The following is a 15,871-nucleotide window of genomic DNA, read 5'->3' as shown; positions in this document are numbered from 1 at the left end:
CAAGTCTCCCTATATTTATTATTTTTTAATAGCGGTTACCTCTGATATCACTGAATGACTTCTCTTGCCCATTGTATGTCTCCCCATTAGAACGTAAACTCTGTGATTCAGGGACTTGGTACTCATTACTTGAACGAGGGCTGGCATGGAGTGGAAACCCATAACTTGTCCAGCATTACATACATAGCTAGTGGTTAGCAAAGTCAGGAGTCGAATCTCCGTATTTTGGACAGCAGATCTTGAGGCCTTTTCAGTGCCTCTACTCCTAATGCAGTGCTATTATAATTTATTGAAGTAGTATTTTGATTAGAGGCTTATCAGTTATGTGAGTGTTGGTTTTTGATGTGGGACACAAAGGCAAAAGAAAAATTCGCTTACTACCTGTAGCCCACTGATAAGTCCTTGAAATAAGCAGAGTGACATTCCTCTAGGAACTCACCTGCCCCAGTTTTAATATTTCGCTAAGGGCAAAAGGCAATCTTAGCCTGACCCCCAGGATCCTGTAAGTCTACTTTAAATACTTTAATATATAAAAATTCCTTTGGAAACTTCCTGTATCTCTGTATACACCCCCCCCACCCACCCAATATGTATTGGCAATCATCCTCTGAGCATATGACCCACCAATATACATCTGAATGGACTCAGGACAATAATAGATGACCTTTCCCAACAATAGCTAGCTACCTTAGGATCCTGGAAATCTGTTGCCAAAATACCTGGGAGCCTTAGGCTCTCCCTAACCAGACCTTGAAAGTATATGACAGGGACACCTGGGTGGCTCAGTGGTTGAGCTCAGGGCTCAGTGGTTGCCTTCAGCTCAGGGCATGATCCTGGAGTCCCGGCATCGAGTCCCACATCGGGCTCCCTGCATGGAGTCTGCTTCTCCCTCTGCCTGTGTCTCTGCCTCTCTCCCTCTCCTTGTTTCTCGTGAATAAATTTAAAAAAATAAAAAGGTCTATGATGGGCCACTCCTCATGACCTCAGTTCATCTTTCTGCCTGCAGGTCCTGTCCCATGCCTTAATAAAACCACCTTTTTGCACCAAAGACGTCCTAAGAATTCTTTCTTGGCCATTGGCCTTGAACCCTAACCTCTTTCCTACATCAGTTTTGATTTCCCATGTAAACAAGGCTTCCCTGTGTTTGTTGATTGACCGGGATTCTGGGTGGCTTCTTTGGCGCTATTTGGACTAGGACAAGTCATTGGGAGTTGACTTAACACTGAAGCAGCATTGGTAACTGGACTACTCCTTAGCAATGCTGTGATCATTATTTTAGAAGTAAAAGAACAGAGGACAGGTTCTTTGTTATTCGTTTGAACCTTGTGAAAAGAACTCCAGGAGTTTCTTCACACATCGGCTGGCGGTTGGCTGGTGGTTGGCGGGACAGGATGTTCCAATATAGCGTCAGCCGCCAGCACTCTTTCAGGTCCTGAGCCTGGTTAAGCCTCAGAGAATGCCTTGGGGCATCTGTGCGGTGGTGCGGCTGCGGCCACTGCCTGGAAAAGATTGGGGGGAGAGTCCTCTCCTGAGTGAGGCTGGTCAGAATAACTTCTCCTCTGGAGACAGCACTTTCTTTGAAAGCTTTTATAAAGAAGTCTTGTTTTTGAGGTCTGTTATTGAAGTTTTTTTCCTATTATTTTTTTAATCAATCCCTTACCTCCCAGTCACTAATGCTTCTGTAATGCTTAACACATGGTTAATAACTTTTAAGTAAATTTTTTATTTGCTCTTAGAGAGCAACTTCTGCTTGCACACAACATCTGCAGACAAGGACTGGCATGTTGATTTTCTTTTGTTTTCATGATTTAAGACTAGAGAATACTGTAAGTAGATTATCTGGAAGTTTGTTATATTCCTTTTAGTTGATTTCAGGACCTCTCCCATTTTTTTTTCTTTTTTTAAAAAAAGATTTTATTTATTTATTCATGAGAGACACAGGGAGAGAGGCAGAGACACAGGCAGAGGGAGAAGCAGGCTCCATGCAGGGAGCTCGATGTGGAACTCTATCTATCCCAGGACTCCAGGATCACGCTGTGGGCCAAAGGCAGGTGCTAAACCACTGAGCCACCCAGACATCCCTCCTCCACATATTTCAAGTGTACAGTAGTACGATAGATTTTGATATATTTTTACACCCACGAAACCATCACCAGAATCAAGATCGTGAACACCTCCATCACTCTGGAAAGCTCCCTTGTCCCAGCAACCCCTCCCTCTTCCCACTATACAAGTTAAACATAAAACTCCCATAAGATCCAGCCATTCTGCCTCTAGGTAGTTACCCAGGAGAAATGAAGGGGCATGTCTGACTTAGACTTGTCCAAGAATGTTCATAGAACCTTTATTCACTTTTTTTTTAAGATTTTATTTATTCATGAGAGACACAGAGAGAGGCAGAGACATAGGCAGAGGGAGAAGCAGGTTCCATGCAGGGAGCCTGATGTGGGACTTGATCCCAGAACTGTAGGATCATGCTCTAAGCTGAAGGCAGACACTTGACCACTGAGCCACCCAGGCATCCCTAGAATCTTTATTTGAAATATTCCAAACTGGAAGCAGCTCAACTGTCAGTCAACAAGCAAATGGATAAACAAATTGTGATATAACCATCCATTGGAATGCTATTCAGCATTATAAAAAGGAATGAGCTGTTGTATTTTAGTCGAAGACTACCATATTTAAAGTAGATTCATCTTTGTTATATTTTGCTTGATTTGTATTAAAATTGATTTTCATTCTCTTAGCACCCCCTCCCCGCCCCTGGAGGAAACTAGCTTAACATTAAAAAGTTGGTTCTAGATGAACCATACCAGGATGTAAGTTGCATTTGGATAGTTAAAAGTGGAGAACTTGTAGTCAGAAGTGGTCAGTACAGTTTGTTCCTGCTGAGGACTTGTTTCTATAATCCCAGGTAGTTTAAACACGATCTGTATATAAGAGATGAGGTTGATGATGGTTGTGTGGATTTTTTATAGGCAGGGCCATGGAATAATGGAATAGAGGAAGTAGAATTTAAAAGGAAAGGAACAAGCCCTCAGGTTGGCTGCTGCACAGACAAATTCTTTCAAATAAAGCTTAAGATAACAAAGATTAGTTCCTGGAAAATACAAACAAAACAAAACCCCCACAAAAACCCTCGTCCCATTCCTAGCCTGGTCAGCTACTTCCTCCTCCTGCCTCCTGCTCAGAGGCAACAGCCCTGGCTTCATTGCTCTCAGGGTATTGTTTCTGCGAGGGGTTACTGTTTGCTGGGGCAGCCCCTAACTTCTAGCACCCCGCTAGGCCTAAGTTATCCAGGTGTTTTGAGGAACCAAAAAATGAGATTTTTGTTGGACTCCACTTACAAAGTTGCATTCGCTCTGTGTAGTCTGTCACAACCCCGATTTTACCCCCTTTATTTCTTATCTTGCAGAATGAAAAGTCTTTTCCCCCCTCATTCTCCTTTTTTAAATGACATTCTAACAACAAAAACAAAAATGTTGCAGTATTAGGTATTTTAAACAATTTCCCAGAAACATTTTATATAAAATTTATTTCTTATTTTTAGTTAATATATCTTGCTTACAATGTATCAGAGTTTATTCTAAGTGCCTATTAAAGATTAGCTCATTTTATCCTCATGATAGTGTTATTTGATGTCTAATATTTTTGTTTTTGTTTTTTTTTTTGATGTCTAATATTATCCCTATTGATGAGTAAGGGAACTAAAGAACAGAGAGGATGAGTAACTTGCCGAAGTTCATGTGGCACAGCTAGTCTGGTTCTTTAGACTATGTCCCTGATTACTATGCTACATTTTGCACCATGTTGAGTCTAATAAGATAGAACTTATTATGATCTTCTTGTGTAAGCCAAATTGGTCTTACAGCAAACCTTGTGAGCATAATATACAGGTGAAGACAGTTCCAGTGAATGTGTCAGGACCTTAAAACAGCTCCTGGGAAATCCGTTTGATGTCAAAATTTGGCACCACTGAAACCATTAAAAGAAAAAGATTTTTTTAGAAGCCTTCATTTCATCTGGTGTGGTTATTTATGGTTTTTAATTTCTTTTTAGGCATGTCACACCTGAAAAATTTTACGTGGAAGCTTGTGATGATGGAGCGGATGATGTACTTGTCATTGATCGTGTGTCCACAGAAGTCACCTTGTCAGGTATTTCTCAGCCCCGGGCAGAAGTGGCAGGGAGAGACCAGTACCGCACTTGCAGTAATTAAACTGATCAGGGGTATATCCGTGTGTGGCTTTCAGAGTACTATCTGGTAAAATTTTAATTCCTGCCACCTCATTTGATTTTTATGCATTCGTTTTATGCTGCCTCCTTTTTCTGAAAAGGAGGAATGATCTTGATGTTTTTACTGTCTGTAAGGATTTCTTTCTTCTTTCTTTCTTTCTTTCTTTCTTTCTTTCTTCTTTCTTTCTTTCTTTCTTGTAAGGATTTAAAAACATAATTATTTCTTCATTTCTCTCTTCTTTCTACTTTAATGGGATTGGTTTTGTTGAGGTCTCAATTCCTTTCTAGCTATAAGATTTAAGGTTTTTGAGGGTGAGAAAGTTGAGCATTAAGTGTGTGGAATTTTAACAGCTGCTTTTGTTTTCGAAAATATTCATGACTGAGGATAATTTATTAAACAAAAAATTATATGTATATGTGTATCACTAAAACTTGTGTTTTTGGCAAACCATGTTCCTAAGCTTTATCTATCTATATCTTGTCTGTCCAGTTATATTTTGGTTTTGCTTCTCTGGGGTGTGAAAAACAAGGTTTTTTTTCCAGTTGTATGGAACATGGATTTCTGATAAAATGTGAGATAATTTTGGTAATATCACATTTAGAATTTCATATTTCATTTATTGAAATATTCACCTCTAGACAGAGTTCTCTATGTTTTCTTGTAAGTACAGTATTTGAGTAACCACCGAGTAAGCATTCTGTAAATGTAAATATCCTTTGAATGGATAAAGTGAAACATAAAAATATTTTGCATGAGATAGTAAAGTTTAAGAAATGGCTGGCTGTAATTTTCTGTCTTCTTAGTTATCTAAGTTATTCTGGTAAGTACCATACATAGTTTTCCTTTGATCAAATGGTGGAATTAGAGGTCTGTTTTAGTTGGATAATTTGGCATTTCCTATGTCCGTAGGTGGCTGTGCTCTCAAGATTGCCGATTGGTTTTAATCAATGTTAGGGCAGTTTTATTTTTTTATTTTTATTTTTTTTAAATTTGTATTTATTTATTCATGAGAGACATACACACAGAGACAGACAGAGAGAGAGAGAGAGAGAGAGACAGACAGGCAGAGAGAGAAGGAAGCTCCATGTAGGGAGCCTGATGTGGGACTTGATCTGGGACTCCAGGATCACGCCCTGAGCCAAAGGCAGGTGCTCAATCACTGAGCCACCCAGGTGTCCTTTTCTAATCCTCTTAAGTGGACACAGACTTAGCTTCTGGCAAGAGGTTGAATAATCTTGGTTGAAAAATAACAATAGAAGTATCCCACAGTTTGCTTGATGAGGATGCTGAAGCATGTCACTTTGGGCACTTTCTTCTAGATAGGCAGAGGCCTTTATATTCACACGAACTTCTTGATTTTATATTTTGCCGAAATGGAGGTCTAATAGTAATGAAGGACTATTGCTTTCTTAGAACAAATCATGCATGTTGATTTTGAAGTAACTATGGGAGTCAAACTAAATCTTTTCTATCGGTGAGCTTTTTCTTTGTGATTTTTCCTTTTTTTTTTTTTTCTTTTAAAGTCAAGAAAGATATTCCTCCTTCAGCTGTTACAAGACCAATATTCGGTATACTGGGCACAATCCATCTGGTGGCAGGTAAGAAAAAATAAGCTAAGATGGGCCAAGAAGTTAATTAAATGGGCACAGTGTAAGATGAAGGCATATTTCCTATCATGCTTGAAGCAATAAATCTGTAGATTAGATATTTATCCCTAATTTCTAAAAGTGACATATTACAAATGACAAGCAGTTAAATTTATCAGCCTGTGGTTCTTTAAAAAAGAGTTTTGGTTTTATTTTTATTTCAACTGGACTTGAAATCCCTAGTCAAACTAGACATTTCTTCATAAATTCTAAGAGTATTTAAGTAAATATTGTAAGACACTGATGGACCAGAGTATTCTGTACCATCAACCCCATTTTGAGGTCGAATATGACATAGTGCATGTTAGAGAATGTTACCTGGTTCTGAGTTACTGGGAAAGTGGTTTTGTTTATCTAAATTTCATTTCATTTAACTTAAGAAGAAGATTCTTATATTATCAGGCAGTGTGCTAGATGCTGAGTTATAGAAGATGCCAGGCCCTTTTTTTTCCCTGCAGTTTACAGTCTAGCGAGAGATTCTTTTGAGTAGTAAATTACTGTAGTAAGGTGTGACGAGTTCTAGGAGAGAGATGTATGTAGGAGACTTCCAGGAAGGGTACTTGTGGGAAGAGCTTTGAATGGAGCTTAAGAATTAATTTAGTGGTAAAGGCTTACCCTATTTTATTTTGGGAGGAGGAGGTGGCCAGGATCAGGGTTGGGGTATTATTCATGGTGCTGTGATACTTTCTTAATTCTGGACTGTTCATCTTGGTGATGTTGCAGTGACCAGTTAGTTATATTGCCCCAGCACATCTCTGTACCATTTATAATGATGTGTAGGACATAGGAGTAATGTAGACAGGACATTACCTCTTCTGCAGTAGTTAGATCTCATGACCCATGATGCTTTAAGCTACACACTGGGAAGTGCATTAGCAGAGGCCTATATGCCTTGGGGATGGCAGGAGGAAAAAAAAGCGTATTCTGGCTTTCCCTCTGCTAAGATCACTGCTTTTGGTTTTATTTTTTTGAGAAAAGATTTAACCTTTCAGTAGGAACTTCTCTAAGTAATGCGCTGTTCTTTCTAGTCATAAGTCATAAGATTTCCTTTAAAAAAAGTCATGGGCCTTTTATCTGTATTGCACAGTGCAGTCTCACTCTGCTGACCTTTGGAGCTTAAACAATACGGAGTGCCACTTTTGGCTTTAGAGTTGCCTCTATTTATGTGTGTTTGGCTTTGCTTTTTTGCAGGTAATTATCTAATTGTTATTACCAAAAAGACAAAAATAGGTGAATTTTTCAATCACGTAATCTGGAAAGCAACAGATTTTGACATCCTTTCTTATAAGAAGACGATGTTGCACTTAACTGATATTCAGGTAAGAACTGGAATCACTAATTGCAAAACCTGACATAATACCATGGTGGGGCAAGGCATGGGAGGGATGGAACAAAGAATGTTTGATGGATTTCTTTTAAGCCTAATGATTTCAACAGCCCAGAGAGCAAGGTTCCTCTGCATGTCTGTCTTTCTTTCTTTCTTTCTTTCTTTCTTTCTTTCTTTCTTTCTTTCTTTCTTTCTTTCTCTTTCTTTCTTTCTTTCTTTCTTTTTCTTTCTTTCTTTCTTTCTTTCTTTCTTTCTTTCTTTCTTTCTTTCTCTTTCTTTCCTTCTTTCTTTCCTTCTCTTTCTTTCTTTCTTTCTTTCTTTCTTTCTTTCTTTCTTTCTTTCTTTCTTTCAAGATTTTATTTATTTATTCACGAGAGACACAAGGAGAGAGAGAGGCAGAGACATAGGCAGAGGGAGAAGCAGGCTCCACGCAGGGAGCCCGATGTGGGACTCGATCCTGGAACCCCAGGATCACGCCCTGAACCCAAGGCAGATGCTCAACCACTGAGCCACCCAGGCATCCCCTCTACATGCCTTTATATGTAGTCATAAATGTAGTTTTTAAAAGTCCTTTATATATTTTATTGTCCTTGGTTTTTGTTTTTTTTTTTTAAACTGACTCAAGGTCTTTTTTTTTTAAGATTTTATTTATTTATTCACGAGAGACACACAGAGAGAGGCAGAGACACAGGCAGAGTGAGAAGCAGGCTCCATGCAGGGAGCCTGATGTGGGACTCTGATCCTGGGATTCTAGGGATCGCACCCTGGGCTGAAGGCAGGCGCTAAACTGCTGAGCCACCCAGGGATCCCCTGACTCAAATTCTTTAGTTATGAAATTTCATATGTAGAGAAAAGGACAAACAGAAAATGCACCTATATCCAACAACCAGAAATAAAATATGAGATACCTTTGATGTTCCTCTGATCCTGTTGTGTTCCCTCTTTGCCCAGAGAAAAAGTATTCGTTGTGTTTACCACATGTAAATAGAAGTATGTATGTTTCTGTCCAGATAGTCCCTGTTTTAGGGGCACCTGGGTGGCTCAGTGATTGAGCGTCTGCCTTTGGCTCAGGGCGTGATCCCAGGGTCCTGGGATCAAGTCCCACATCAGGCTCCCTATAGGGAGCCTACTTCTCCCTCTGCCTGTATCTCTGCCTCTCTTTCTGTGTCTCTCATGAATAAATGAATAAAATCTTTTTAAAAAGCCCACACACACAGCCCTCTTTTTAGCACAATTCCTGTAGGCACGGATTTTAGTTATCCTGGCTCAGCTGTTAGGGAATGCAGTCCCCCAACAAAACAGTTTAAATTTAAGTTACCATGGTATGTAAGATAAAGTTTGGTCCAGCAAGGTGGAAGTGCAAAGAAACAAAAAGTAGCGACTCTAGAATGAAGTTTGAATTGAACATAGGTGGGGTAGAGAAGATGCAGCCGACCTTAGGAATGCGGCACTTGCCTTTCACAAGGTTCTGGTACACAGCCAGAAGTCTTGGTGAAGGTGAACTTCTCTGCATTCTTGATGATTCGGTTGTGATGAGAAGGTTGAAGATGCCCCTGAGGAAGTGATGTCAGTGACAGACTTCATAGGAAGGGAACTCTCTGGGGTATTCTATGACCTTGAGAGTGCAAAGGATAAGATGTTGGAAGCCAGTCCAGACTTAGAAAGGTTTATGACAGTTAGGGGCACCTGGGGGTGGCTCATTCAGCTGAGTGTCTGACTCTTGGTTTTCGCTTGGGTCATGATCTCAAGGTCCTGGGATTGTGCCCTGTGTTTGGTTCTATGCTCAGCAGGGAGCCTGTGTGAGATTCTCTTTCTGTCTCTTTCTCTCTGTCTCCCTCCCCCCCCATCTCTCCTCTTGCCCTCCTCCCATCGCCACTTATGCTCTCTTGCACATTCTCCCTCTAAGATAAATAAATCTTTTTTTTTTAAAGGTGTAAGACAATTGGTTAGGGTGTAGAAAAGATTCTATGTAGATCAATATATTCACTCCTATAAGACATGGTAAGTAAGCAATAAAAATGACTGTATTTATTAATAACCCAGTAATATTTACCTGAGCAGTTTCTTCTTGATTGCTACACTTGGTTGTCAGGCCATGCAACGAATTCTAACATTGCTCGCTGCATGTTTTGCTTGTACCTTTTTTTTTAAAAAAAGTATGAGCCCAAATTAAAAATTTCATAGTATGTAGGTTTGTAACATGTAGGTTAACATGTTAATCATTTGATAATCCATTAAACATTACCAGACATTATCAGTTATTTTTTAAAGGAAGGATGAAAATCAATGTCAATCTTGGTATTCATTGGGAAAGCCAGCTAAAATAATTATCAGAAAATAAAGATGAGTATTATCTTTATTTATCTGGATTTTTCTTCTTAGTCTTTTCATTTACAAAAAATTTAATTCTCATCCAGCCCCGTAAAGTTTCTTTAGGAAGAAGGATGGTATTATTCCCTTGTTATTTACTTGCTGTGTTTTTGGGCCTTCCTGACTTCATGTTTTTCACTTATCAAGTGAGAGTAATCATAGTAACCCACAGGGTTTGTTGTAAGGATGCAAGAGAGTCTCTAAAGGATCTGGAACTTAGGCGGTCATCACCTAAGGCAGTGATGTTTTGTTAAAATAACTTCTGCCTCTTAGAGCAAAAGCTGAAGGCTGCTGTAGGGCAACAGTTGTACCCCATCAGTTAAGGTAGCAACACCATTTGCTGTTTATTGAACTCCTTCTGCGGGTCAGGAGCTGGCCTAGGCCCTGGGGACGTGGTGAGCATTCTCTCTGGGTCACCTTCCATGGTCTTTAACAGGGCCAGCTGGCTTACAGAGCTGTGCAGATCCCGTTTTTCAAGTGTGAAGCAGACTGATGTTTGTCCCTCCCCTCTGTTTACAGTTACAAGATAATAAAACTTTCCTAGCAATGATCAACCATGTCCTGAACGTGGATGGGTTTTACTTCTCAACAACATATGATTTGACCCATACTTTGCAGCGGCTGTCCAACACTAGTCCAGAATTCCAAGAAATGAGTCTCTTGGAAAGGGTAAGCTTCACCTTCAGTTATTTTTACTTACTTTGTTTTTGTTTTTTTTAAGGGGCATATTTCTGTCATCCATAAAAGTATTATTGATTTTTCTCAGTTATGGCTATATCAGGCTCACATGTGGGGTTGAAAACACAACATGTTCTCGATATCCATCACAGTTGCAAATTCAGGATCCCAGAATCTGCGAGTGTTACACAGACAGGATTGAGAGCCAGTGGTGTAAGTATTCAGAAATTCAGTGTAAACAGACATGTTGGTAGTTTCCTGGCTCTCAGTGTTCTGTAGCATAGCAGTTATTAATGTTAACAGCATAATTAGACTTGTAAAATTAATGTTCCAGCAGGTGATATTCTTTATGCAGTGGTGTTATTTATAGTTTTTGCAACTAGAAAAGTAAGAACTGATTTAAGAACTTGGAAAATACTGTTTTGTTTAAGGTGGGGTTTTTTGTTGTTGTTGTTATTTTGCCCCCCCCCCTTCTTAAATATGAGTGTATCTTTGAAACTAGATCTCAGATGATATCATCCTAAAATTCCTGCTGTTCAGGAACCTGGATAATTGCTGCCTGGATTTTTTTAGTAACAAACCGTAGGTGTATTTAGGGGGCAGACAGAATTTAAAAGGTCGCTGTCTGTTACCTATTAGGCTAGATCCTATGAAATTGCCAATAATTGACCATTTTGACCAGTAAAAATGATAATTTCGTACAGTTCAGCCTAAATCAGTGTTTTAGTTTACTGGTTCTTTTAAGATTTTATACTGTAATCTAGTAAAATTATATGTAGGCTTGGATGTAAATTTAGATGTAAGCTAAGCAATCAAGCAGTTTGGCTTTTAACTAGAGACTGTTGCTTTTAAAAGCAGTTGCTATGCTGCATTCTCCATTTGTTAGTCAGATGTCTCTCAGATACCTACTGTGTACCAGGTACTGTATTAGCCAGCAGGGACACAGAATGAAAAGGATGGCCCCAGGTGGGAGCCTGCAGTCTACTGGGGAAGCAGAAGTCTGGGCAGTCACAAAATAAGGGACAGTTAATGTCATAGGACTGTGTACCAAAATGGGGTGGGATCCCAAAGGAAGTTGGGGTCTCACTGGGTCTGGGGGAGCTGGGGATGACTTTACACAGGAAGGTACTTCTCAGCAGAGACTGAATGCCTTGCTCAGGGCACAGTGGGAGAGGGAGGGTCCCAGGCAGAGATGGTGGCAGTGAAATGAGAAACAGAGCCATCTCACATGTTGGGAAGGGAATTTGTCAGCTAATCAGGAGTGCATTAACGTTAATGTAGGAAATCAAGACAGTGATAAATGAACCATACGTACCTTAAACATTTTGTCTAACTTAAAACGTAAAATTTACACTGACTGGTCGATATTTTGGTATAGGACTCTAAGCTTTTCTTTGTTTTGGGTTCCTTGATTCCTGTGCAGAGTACATCCATAACACTTTCCAGTTTGAGTCTGTATAGGTTTGGACACCCACAAAGTGATGTGTTTGCAGAATCCTGTAGATTTTGACTGTGTTTCTCTAACCTTCTAGAGCTGCCACTCCTCCTCTGGATCCAACAGCAGTATTGTTTTAGCTTGCCTTTGATCACTTTAAGTTCCACATATCATTCAGCTTTATAAAAAAAAAGTAGTTTGTTTTTAAGTCCCATCTCATTGATGTATAAGACATTTAGTTTGATTGTGTAATGATGAATAACAGGTGCAGCTGGCACAGAGCAACTGGGAGCACACACCTGAGCCTGGAAGTGTGCCCTGGGGCTGACTGTGGCCACCAGAGCCATTCCCTGCCAGAGCCACACCCCGGGACTGTCAGCTGTGGAGGAGCGTGGGGGAGTGTTGGTTGGTGTGTTTGGTAAAGAGAGTTGAGAGAGTCAGTTCATCTCCTGTGGTGTTGAGGGAACGTCCCCTGTATTTATAGTCTGAAAGTCAGTGGCCAGAGATCCCAGCACTGGGTAGGCCATGCAGAGGTTTTGTTCTGCAGGTGACAGCGAGCCAGTGAAGAATTCCCAGCAGACAGGAGACAGGTGGTGTGAGAGAGTCCCTGCTGGCAGCATGTGGAGGGATGGGTGAGAAGAGCAAAGCCAGGACTTGAAGCCCAGGAACCTGCGGTAGTGAGAAGAAGGAGTCAGGTGCTAGCCAGGGCGGTGGGAGCAGAGATGGAGGAGAGGGGGCGGATTTGGAAGGAGATTTAGGACTTGGCAGTTGACTACAGATAAGAGAGCGAGACAGACCCCAAAGGACTCCCAGGTTTCTGTCTGGGCCCACAGCACTGGCCTGAGCCAGTGGGATGGGATTCACCCAGAGGGAGGGCTGATTTGAGAGGAAGACCTACGTGTAGCCACCAGGTGGAGACATTGATTGTTAATAGTTCTCTTTCTGTAGAAACTTGGGTGGGCAGGAGATACTTTATTGATTTTAAATCTTCTCTCTCAGGCAGATCAGCGGTTTGTATGGAATGGTCATCTTCTAAGAGAACTTTCTGCTCAGCCAGAGGTAATGGACACTACATAAAACCTGCTTATTTGTTACAATCCAGGTTCTACTTGGATACATATGTGAAATGGCTGCCTAATCACCTGGGATTTTGGTAAATTAGTCTGATTTAACTCAGTTTATAACTTACAAAGCTTGGATAGGTCTCCCCCTCGCATTGTTCTGAAGAAGCCCAGTTTTACTCTCATCTTCTATAGAAGCCTTAAAAAAATACTTATGTAAAAATACATTGCTTTCTGTGAATAAGAGAGGATGGGTTTTGGTGGGTGAGTAGTGGAGAAATCAGGGGCCCCAGGAGGTCCCCGGGCCAGTGCAGAGCTCTGAATTTGTCTTGAGTCACCCAGGAGAGACATGTTTGGATGTCATCTCCCTCTGTCCTTAGTTTGTACAAATGTGGGTGAACAGGGACACCCAGCCGGGAAGCATTGCATATTGAATCTAGTTACATAGATTTGCCTCGGGTCTTTATTTCTCGTCATTTGCTTTGCTTTGCTTTTGAAAAAGGAGTTTGAGCTGCAGACAGCACAGGTGTTTCTTTTCCCTGAATCAGTGGAATTGTTATAGGCAAAGTCTGACAGGGAGGGAGGTAGAAGTTTGGCAGCTTCATGCAGTTTTATTAGTGTTCCAAGACCTGAATATGTAAGCCCAAATGATGGTATCACATGCTTAAACTGTTTTTTAATTGGAAAGACAAGGGTACATTAGAGACATTTTAAAAAAAATAAAGTTAACCATAAGCTTGATACCTCATTGTATTTGTATGTTACCTCCATAATGCACAAATATTTTTATAGAATATAAAACTGTTTTATGCAGCACCTTTTATTTTAGGACCATATATATTCCTTTTTTTTTTTTTTTTTTTTTTAAGAACCATGTGTATTCCTAAATGTAATGTCTCTCTTCATTTTAGGTCCATCGGTTTGCTCTTCCAGTATTACATGGCTGTATCCTTACATAGTATCACTCTTTAGTTATCTGGCAGTCTTTAATTCAGTTTTAGTATGAGGCAGGTTTAGGAACAACCTCAGTTGTATGAGGAGAGTGTTTTTTGAATTAATAGAAATTGCTTTTGATAATAAATCATACCCATTAACATAAAATCTTAGAATACTGAGGGACGCTGGGGTGGCTCAGTGTTTGAGCGTCTGTCTTGGGCTCAGGGCGTGATCCTGGAGTCTTGGGATTGAGTCCCACATGGGTCTCCCTTCATGGAGTCTACTTCTCTCTCTGCCTGTGTCTCTGCCTCTCTCATGAATCAGTAAATTAAAAATCTTTAAAAAAAATCTTAGAATACTGGTAATAGGTGACCCCCCCTTCCCTTTTTTTTAAATGAACTCTTGAGATAAAATTATTGTCTCTGTTCAAGAGTTCTGGGGCTGATGGTTTAAAGAAGGAATATGCAGACTGTGTTTTGTCTTTTATTAGACTTTGTACCAATAAACAAGAGTAGTTTGAACCTGGCTATTGAAATGAAAACTTTCCCTTTCCCTTAAAGTAGTTAGATTCACAAACTGGGGTGACCTGGAGAGGAGAATTGAAATTAAAAATCATATTTGTCATTTGAAATAACCACAGAACAAAATGAGAATAGATGGTACACAAAGATGTGTACCAGTATGCAGGAAAGTCTGTACAAATGCAAATAGTCATCGTCTAATTGTAAGTTCATTTAAATAATTTATCATAGACATTATTCTAGAAACAGGGAAGCAGAGTGAGCTGGCTGATAGGAGACAGGTAGCTGATGAGCACCTGTAATCAGCACTGTGCTCTTCCTGCAGAAATAATCTTTGTATGTCACATACGTCCAAGAAGGTTATTATGGAAACAGTGTGTGATTTATTTGTTCATTATGTTAATATGATTTCTTCAAATTAAATTATTCTTGTTCTACCTAAAAGCAAAGAAATATGGAGGGGAAACATCTTTCATAGAAACACTGGGGATAAAAGCTCTTGTTTATCCTGTGTCTCCCTCCCCTTCCTGGAATATTTTTGAGTTCCCCTAAGACTAAAATAAGCAATGAATTTAGGTGGTGCTTTAAGAGGTTTGGGCCAATTATGCATGTTTATGTGTTTGTTTCCAAAATGAAATTGTGAATGGACTGTAATTAAATGAGTTATGGAGCAGTTTGTCTTGGAGATTTTAGAAACAGCCTATCCATTTGTTTAGCTTTAAATCTAAAGTTTTAGGGCAGCTCTGGTGGCTCAGCGGTTTAGCGCCACCTTCCGCCCAGGGCGTGATCCTGGAGACCCGGGATGGAGTCCCACGTCAGGCTCCCTGCATGGAGCCTGCTTCTCCCTCTGCCTGTGTCTTTGTGCCTCTCTCTCCCTCTGTCTCTCATGAATAAATAAATTTAAAAAAAAAATCTAAAGCTTTAAATAAGCCTCTGGTTAACATAGTTTCAGTGTTTGGTGTGTATACAGAGAATGGAAAAAGAACAGATTGAGGCAGGAGCATGCTGGGGCAGCCAGGGTGGACAGGGAGAAGTGGGAGCCACTGCAGGGAAGGAGCCGGTCTAGGTTATGCAGGGCCTTTGTGGACTTTGTACTGTAACTGTAGTGAGAAACTGGGGATCCAGGTAGAGGATTGGCATGGTAGGTAAGACAGGATCACTGACAGTAGTGTGGAGAACAGGCCAGAGGCGAACATGAGAGAATATAAGGACTAATTAGAGGCAGTTGCACTAATCCATGTGTGAGAAGCAGTGGTGCTTGGGGCCAGGATGGTAACAGTGATGGTGGTGGAAATGGTCTGGTTCCAGACTTGTCTTGAGGGTAGACTTTGTAGACTTTTCTGACAAATTGTACCTAGGTTACGAAAGAAGGGGATTTAGTATGAATCTAAGGTTTCTGGCTGGAGTAGGTAGAAGGAAGCCGTCCATTGACATGCAGAAAAGTCTGGAGGTGGGAGTAGGGCCAGAATATCCAGAGTTACACTGGGACTTGCTAAGCTTGAGATTTCTCTAACTTCCAAGTAGAGATGCCATGGAAGCAGATGGAGTAATGGGGCGGGAGTTTACGAGGGAAGGTCATGTTACAGGTATAAACTTGAGAGTCTTCTAGGCACAGATGGCATTTAAAGCCACGAAGCTGATGAACTCATCAAAGGAAGGA

The 15,871-nt window shown here is 40.4% G+C and overlaps 1 protein-coding gene across 1 annotated transcript in view; it reads left to right on the top strand.

The window, feature by feature from the left end:
• Window positions 1–15,871, top strand: part of SACM1L (SAC1 like phosphatidylinositide phosphatase) — a 59,906-nt gene that overhangs the window by 16,272 nt on the left and 27,763 nt on the right. The window contains exons 2-7 of the mRNA XM_055343580.1: window positions 4,060–4,157; window positions 5,761–5,835; window positions 7,075–7,202; window positions 10,100–10,249; window positions 12,693–12,752; window positions 13,666–13,699. Coding sequence (XP_055199555.1) covers window positions 4,060–4,157; window positions 5,761–5,835; window positions 7,075–7,202; window positions 10,100–10,249; window positions 12,693–12,752; window positions 13,666–13,699 — 545 coding nt within the window. The remainder of the gene's footprint in view (window positions 1–4,059; window positions 4,158–5,760; window positions 5,836–7,074; window positions 7,203–10,099; window positions 10,250–12,692; window positions 12,753–13,665; window positions 13,700–15,871) is intronic.

The sequence above is a fragment of the Nyctereutes procyonoides genome, unplaced genomic scaffold (assembly GCF_905146905.1).
Source record: "Nyctereutes procyonoides isolate TBG_1078 unplaced genomic scaffold, NYPRO_anot_genome, whole genome shotgun sequence".
NCBI lineage: Eukaryota > Metazoa > Chordata > Mammalia > Carnivora > Canidae > Nyctereutes > Nyctereutes procyonoides.
Note: the sequence above shows the minus strand (reverse complement) of the source record. Positions and strands in the feature narration are given on the sequence as shown.